This window comes from Hemitrygon akajei, chromosome 7 (assembly GCF_048418815.1).
Source record: "Hemitrygon akajei chromosome 7, sHemAka1.3, whole genome shotgun sequence".
Taxonomy (NCBI): Eukaryota; Metazoa; Chordata; class Chondrichthyes; order Myliobatiformes; family Dasyatidae; genus Hemitrygon; species Hemitrygon akajei.
Window position 1 is genome coordinate 134,804,603 of NC_133130.1, and position 7,939 is coordinate 134,812,541.

The window sequence follows — 7,939 nt, forward strand, 5'->3', positions numbered from 1 at the left end:
CTTGGTTTCTCTTCACAAAACAAACATGTAGCTGAGGAGTCAATTTAGTGAGCCTTCATGATTTTTAGGTGGGTGAACAAACCTGTAAACAATATTCCAAGCGTGGTATCACCAACTTTACTTTGGTACTTAAATCCTCTTGCAATGACATACAACATGTCTATGGACTTTGAGTCGGCTGCAGAGATGCCTGAAGTTGTGAACTTTGGTTCTGAATGCTGTTTTCTTGCTTTATTGTTCAGATGATTGTTTTTTCTCTCTCTCTCTCTGCACATTGGGTGGTCGACAGTCTTTTGTTCTTAATGGGTGCTATCTGAGTTCTTTGTTTCATATCTGTTTGCAAAGAGGTAAATCACAAGGTTGTATAAAGTATACTTGATAGTAAGTATACTTTAAACTTTGATCTGCTTTCCAAATTGCTAAATTGCATGTTAACTTTCGGTATTTATTTGTCAGACCCAGATCTTTCTAAATGCTAACACAACAAATTCTCATTACATAAAAACCTCTGAACTTATAATCCATATTTTACCACGTGGTGGGACCAGAACAGTTTCTGCACTCTATTGACACCTACTGTTTCCCCTTTATAACCTCAAAAAATGCTGACAGATATCCAGCATTCTGCATATATTCTAGCATTTCCCCCAAGCTGGTGTTAGGATAATTGGTCTATCGTCATCTATTTCCTTTCTCTTGGACTGTTGTTAAATACAGTATTCTGATGAGTGAGAACCATTCCAAGATTTGTGGACTTTTGTAAGAGGTAAACGAAATACCAAAACGCATAACCATGTACTACTATCCAACACTGAAATCCATCTGCAAATCCCTCAGCAGTACGCCAGAGATTGGAGAGTGCCGGGGGCAGAAAGTGAGTTTAGTCACTGTTACAAATAAGGTGCTTGGGAAACTGAAAGTAGCTAAGTCATTTGGATCAGATGGACTACACCCCGGGATTCTGAAAGGTAGCTGAATAGATTGTGGAGGCATTAGTAGGGATCTTTCAATAATCACAGGAGGATTGGAAAATTGTTAATGTCACTCCACTCTAAGAAGAGAGGGAGGCAAAGGACAGGAAATTATGGGCCAGTTAGCCTGACTTCGGTGGTTGGGAAAATGTTGGACTCCATTATCGAAAATGTTTCTGTGTACTTGGAGGTACATGTTAAATAGGCATAAGTCAGAAATTTCCTCAAGGGGAAATCTTGCCCAACAAATCTGTTGTAATTCTGAAGTAGTAATGGGCAAGACAAAGAATTAGATGTTGTTAACTTCGATTTTCAAAAGGCTCTTAATAAGGTGCTGTATATGAGGCTGCTTAACAAGAGCCAATGGTATTACAGATGCGTGGATTGAAGGTTGGCATGAGGCAAAATGTCTGAATAAAGGGGGCCTCTCTTGCTTGGCTGCCAGTGATTAGAGGTGCCCCACAGGGGCCTGCTTCTTTTCAGATCATATCTGGATGATGGCATTGTGGAGGGACAGGTTACGTTGAGGAAGCAGGGAGTCTGCAGAGGGACTTGGACAGATTGGGAGAATGGGCAAAGAAGTGCAGATGGAATACAGTGCAGGGAAATATATGGTAATGAACTTTGGTATAAGGAATACAAGTATGTTATCAAGAATTGAGGACCTGAGTTATAGAGAAAGGCTCATTAGGTTAGGACAATATTTCCTAGAATGTAGGAAAATGGGGGGGGGGGGTGGAATTTAAGAGGTAGACAAAATTATGAGGGGTATAGGGGATGGTGAGTATGGTATGAGCAGTGATGGATGCAGTATTGATTTCAACATTAGAGAAATTTGGATATACATGGACGGGTGGGGCTTGGAGAGTTATAGTCTGGGTGCAGGTTGATGGGCCTAGGCAGATTAATAGGTTGGTATGAACTAGCTCGGCTGAAGGGCCCGTTCCTGTACTGTAGCGTCCTATTACTCTATGAATAAAGACGTACACTATTTTGATACAACCATTGTTGGCAGAATCCCAAACGGTGACAAGAGGGCATTCAGAAGTGAGATATACCAGCTAGGTGTCGCAGCAATAACCTTGTACTTCTTAGACCAAAGAGTTGATTGTGGACTTCATAAGGGGTATTGCAAGGGAACACAGTGGTGTGAGAGCAATTTCAAGTTCCTGTATATATGGATGCAGCTGTATTTCTCTAGGAGCTTGAGATGATTTGGTTTGTCACCTAAAACACTTGAAAACTTCTAAAGATGTACTGTGGAGAGTATGCTGACTGGCTGCATCACTGTCTGGTATAGGGGCTATTGCACAGGATTGAAGTAGGCTAGAGTTGTAAAATTAGTTCCATCATGGGTACTAGCCTCCGCTGTGTCGTGAGCAATGCCTCAGAAAGGAACCCCATCACCCAGGACATGCACTTTTCTCATTACCATCATCACAAAGGAGGTGCAGAAGCCTGAAGGCATTCTCTCATCGATTCAGTAACACACAGACTATTGCATTGCACTGCTGCTGCAAATTTTATGTATTTCACATATGCCAGTTATATCAAACCTGATTTTGAATTCAGAAATCAGAGGTACTAAGAGACATGGGAGTCTTATTGCTGGCTTTTAACTTGCGGTCAGTCAGAAAGGAAGGCACACACAATTTTAGCATCCATTTCATGAGGATTATATAAAAAGATGTAAATCTGGAGCTTTGTAAGGCATTAGTCAAACCACACTTGGGAGTATTGAGTGTTTTAGGACCCTTGACTGGCATTTGAGAGTCCAGAGGACATTCAACATGATCTCCAGAATGAAAGGGTTAATGTATTGTGTGTTTGATGGCTCTGGGCTTGTACTCACTGGAGTTTTTACTTAGGCATATGACAAAATCCTCCATAGTAGGCTAATCCAGGTTAAAACTCATGACATCCTTGGCTGTTTACCAAACTAAGCTCTGCCAGAGAACACACATGGTGGCTGTTATTCTGAATGGATGTTTGTCATCAGTACATACTGCAGGGACTTCTCGACTTAGATGAAGTTCCTGATTGGCAAATCCAAATGACATGAACTTGCAGTTAGTGAAAAAGGTTATCAACAGATGTAGCAGGAAATATTTTGTTGGGAGATGACATTTAGTCCAGACAACTGCAAAAGGTTGCAGTTTGAGGTCAAATATAAACGCAGTAACTGGCTTTATCTAGGAAAATTCCCAGATACTCAGTTGATTCCCTTAAAGCAGCAAAGTGTCTGGACTGAATTAGTATTAGCTTTGAGATTGCACATATTAACCACTTCCTGTGGAGCATTGATTACTAGTGAAGCTCTTTCCCAATTCGCAGATATTAAAAGGGCCTTGTATTATTTTTCAATGGATTGAGATACTTGACCCGAGTTATAAGGTTAGTGAGTTAGGGCTTTATTCCCTACAAGAGGGTAATAGGATAGAGGTACACAAAATTGAGGGCTATAGTTATTATAGAAACTATGACCACATGCTGCAGGACATGGGTTCATTTTCAACATTCACTGCTTGAATAGGTATAGGAATGGGAGAGGTATGGAAGGCTATGATCTGGGTACAAATATACTAGGCAGTATAGCTTAGCACCCTAGCTGAAAGGCCTGCTTCTATGGTTGCACTGCCAGGGAGTGGAGGAATATATACACCTTATGTACTTTTAATTAGTGTGGTCACCGAGGACCAAAAGGCATATTATGTTAATCTGTAAAATTATGGAAGGCTGCTAAGTCTCTGGTGTTACTTGAGGAAGTTGTTCAAGTTCTGCAAGATTAGAAACTACTGATTGTAGATTTCAAATTACCTCTTCCAAAGCTCAGCGTTATTTGGCTTTCACTGGCTCCGTTACAGCACAACGATGACCAACCTTTTACTTTTGCTGGTAATTTAACTGAAGCAGGAATGTTAAAGCCAGTTGTGGCAACCATGAACCCAAATGTATTTCAAAACCCAACTCCATTGTGTTGTGCAAATAATTGAAGCAGTAACTCTACCCAGTAAACAACTTGCATGTGAATTATGCAGCTTTTATTTATCAGGTGCAAGTTTTTCCATTGGAGCTACTGTTGTTCAAAGATATGAAATATTTCACAGGATTGTCTGAACTTTATTTGCTTCAAGCCAACTAATGCATGCTCTGAATCTGTAATCTGAAACATTTACATCCATCAGACTTACTACTGTAATGATAGAAAAACTACCGAGTCATTTGCAACACTTCAAATCTTTGAGCATTGGGCATCAGTGTACTTGTTTACAACCTTCCCACTGTAATCTTAACTCAATTATGGCTGCATTAAGGCATACAAAACAGACCTAACAAAACAAGTTTTGTTAGTTTACTACAATCCCACTTCTGTTAATTATCTGAAGATTCAAAGAACATGTGACTATACAATAAGCTTGCAACAATTTTATTTTGAATGACATGGGAAGACACTAATCAAAAATTTAAGCTAAAGGCATGAACATTACCCACAGAAAAAAGAAAGCCAATTGCAACAGTTTAACAATTGCCCCCCCTCAGACGCAGCACCAAGTGGAGAGTAGATTCTTTCTGGATGTTGTAGTCTGACAGGGTGCGACCATCTTCCAGTTGCTTCCCTGCAAAGATCAAACGCTGCTGATCAGGTGGGATCCCCTCCTTGTCCTGAATCTTGGCCTTGACATTCTCGATTGTGTCACTGGGCTCCACTTCAAGGGTGATTGTTTTGCCTGTCAGGGTCTTCACAAAGATCTGCATGCCACCTCTCAGACGAAGAACTAAGTGGAGAGTAGATTCTTTCTGGATGTTGTAGTCTGACAGGGTGCGGCCATCTTCCAGTTGCTTGCCTGCAAAGATCAAACGCTGTTGGTCTGGTGGGATCCCTTCCTTATCCTGAATCTTGGCCTTGACATTTTCAATGGTGTCACTTGGCTCTACTTCAAGAGTGATTGTTTTGCCTGTCAGGGTCTTCACAAAGATCTGCATACCACCTCTCAGACGCAGCACCAAATGCAGGGTTGACTCCTTTTGAATGTTGTAATCGGACAGGGTGCGGCCATCTTCCAGTTGCTTCCCTGCGAAGATCAAACGCTGTTGGTCTGGTGGGATCCCCTCCTTATCCTGAATCTTGGCCTTGACATTCTCGATTGTGTCACTGGGCTCCACTTCAAGGGTGATGGTCTTGCCAGTCAGGGTTTTCACGAAGATCTGCATACCACCTCTCAGACGCAGCACCAAGTGCAGGGTTGACTCCTTCTGGATGTTGTAATCAGAGAGAGTGCGCCCTTCTTCCAACTGCTTACCAGCAAAGATCAAACGCTGCTGATCAGGTGGGATCCCTTCTTTGTCCTGGATCTTGGCCTTGACATTCTCAATTGTGTCACTGGGCTCCACCTCTAGAGTGATGGTCTTGCCAGTCAGGGTTTTCACAAAGATCTGCATGTTCTGTAAAACAAAAAACGTATAGTTGAACCTACAAGCTGCTAACTTGAATCAATTTTCACAGCAACCGCATTTCACCAGTTTTCTGTTAAAAAGTTAACTTTACCCTGGTGCACCATCCACCCCCGGGAACACCCAGTATCAAGATCTCACTGCCGGGTTCACCCAAAAACACATTGGACTACATAAGAGTTGAAGCTGCAGCTGTTAAAGGCGACTCACCAACATCAGGAGTTAAAGTGAAACTGAGGCAACCGCACGGAAACGCGAACAAACCCCGCCCACTGTGACGCACATCAACGCAAACATGCGGCCCCGCCCACCCGCAGGGCAAATACCGCGATAACTTCCTTAAACCGCTGCGTCACCACGGGCAGCCATTTTGAAAACAGTTTATTGTCGAGTTTTTTGTTTTTGAGAAGATCAGGAATCGAGTATGACTTCTTTCCAGCTGCTGACAGTTTGTAAACGCTCGGATAAAGCACAAAATTAAACATATTTGACATATCCCCTGTGAATTACGCCGGCCAGTCCGTCCTCCGGCCGCTCCAAATTAACTGCGTTCGACTTTCTCGCACCTCCTTCCCTAAAACAGTAACTTACACCGGCGATCCCACCATTAACAACATACACTAGCACTTACCGCCCCCGCCCCCCAATCTCCATCAACGTACACCAGCATCTCCCCACACCGGCGTATACCCCACTACCTTTTACGTCGGCAACTCCCCTACCACCACTGGCTGTTCACGTAACAATCGCCTCCCCCACCCCACACACATCACGGATACAACAACATCCATCGACACGTACCGTACGGCAAATGGGTGCTCGAACCGACCAAACTTCTTGCTTCAGCGACCGCTCCCTGTCCGTCAATGGCCGCTTCGCCCGCCCGCCGCGCCTTTTATAGATGCGCGCCCTCCTGTCCGGAACTACTTTCAGCGCACTACTACCACCATCGGTCCGCGCCTCACCTTTCTTTAAAAAACTTCTTTTTCTCTGATTTCCTCGATAACGGACAGATGTTTAACTTTCAAATCTTTCTATATATGCTCGACATCGTTGAATTAAAAGTAGAACTATGAAGGTGCCTTTGTGGCGCTAGGTGTCGGGTGCTGCGGTCGCGTATTCTAGAGACTGCGATGCGGTGCGGCGCGGCGGGAGGCGCTAGGGATTATGGGATGTGGGGTAGGAGCGAGGGGTGGAAGAAAATGAGGGGAGGGGTGCTTGGAAGAAAATGGGGCAAGGGGTGGGGAAAATGAAGGGAAGTGGGATGGGGAAGAAAGTGAGGGGAGGGTAGAGAAAGTGGGGAGAGAGGAAAGAAATGTGGAGGGGGAGGGGAAACTACTCACAATACTCCAAAGTGAAACCTCACCAATGCCTTATAAACGCTCTGAATTACCTACTTACTTTTATGTTCGAGTCTAGCTGTTCCCAACCTTTTTTATGTCATGGACCCCAGGTTGGGAATTTCTGTCTAGTCCTCTTGAAATGAATGATAACATTACATTCACCTTCCTCGCCACTGATTCAACATGCAGATTAACCTTTAGGGAATACTGCACGAAGAATCCCAAATCTTTTTCCACCTTGGATTTTTGAATTTTCTCGCAGATTAGCAAATAGTCTATGCTTTTATTCCTTCTACCAAAGTGCATGACCATAAACTAACTGATAACACACACAAAATGCTGGTGGAACACAGCAGGACAGGCCTGGCCAGGACCTGATGAAGGGTCTCTGCCTGAAACGTCGACAGTGCTTCTCCCTATAGATGCTTCCTGTCCTGCTGCGTTCCACCAGCATTTTGTGTGTGTTGCTTGAATTTCCAGCATCTGCAGATTTCCTCGTGCTAACTAACCGATAACATTGATTTCTCTAACTTCTATTAATGCCCCTTCCCCTTCTTACCCCATCCCTTATTTATTTATTATTCTCCCCCCTTTTTTCCTCTTTTTTTCTCTGTCACAATCATTCTTTGACTGTTCTCCATCTCCCTCTGGTGCTCCCCTCCCCCTTTCTTTCTCCCTAGGCCTCCCATCCCATGATCCTTTCCCTTCTCCAACTCTGTATCCCTTTTGCCAATCAACTTTCCAGCTCTTAGATAGATAGATACTTTATTCATCCCCATGGGGAAATCCAACAATTTTTCCGATGTCCCATACACTTATTGTAGCAAAACTAATTACATACAATACTTAACTCAGTATAAATATGATATGCATCTAAAATCACTCTCTCAAAAAGCATTAATAAATAGCTTTTAAAAAGTTCTTAAATAGTTTACTAAAATACATTGAATGGTAACTTAAGCTCAGTCCTAACCCCGGCACTTTAACATATCTTACTCCTGGCGGTTGTAATCTTAATCCCCTTCCTGTTTTCTATCATTTCAGATCTCCCCTTCCCCTCCCAATTTCAAATCTCTTACTATCTCTTCTTTCAGTTAGTCCTGACGAAGGGTCTCAGCCCGAAATGTCGACTGTACTTCTTCCTATAGATGCTGCCTGGCCTGCTGTGTTCCA

At 43.1% G+C, this 7,939-nt stretch overlaps 1 protein-coding gene across 1 annotated transcript; it reads right to left on the reverse strand.

The window, feature by feature from the left end:
• Positions 1–3,990: 3,990 nt before the first annotated feature.
• Positions 3,991–6,380, reverse strand: LOC140730943 (polyubiquitin-B). Its single transcript, XM_073052038.1, has 2 exons — positions 6,225–6,380; positions 3,991–5,414 (listed from the first exon to the last, which is right to left on the reverse strand). The coding sequence occupies exon 2, from the start codon at positions 5,409–5,411 to the stop codon at positions 4,491–4,493; it is 921 nt and encodes a 306-aa protein (XP_072908139.1). The 5' UTR covers positions 5,412–5,414; positions 6,225–6,380; the 3' UTR covers positions 3,991–4,490.
• Positions 6,381–7,939: the final 1,559 nt, after the last annotated feature.

Coding starts and splice junctions, on each gene's coding strand:
- LOC140730943 (XM_073052038.1), bottom strand. CDS start 5,411: ATGCAGATCTTTGTGAAAACCCTGACTGGCAAGACCATCACTCTAGAG.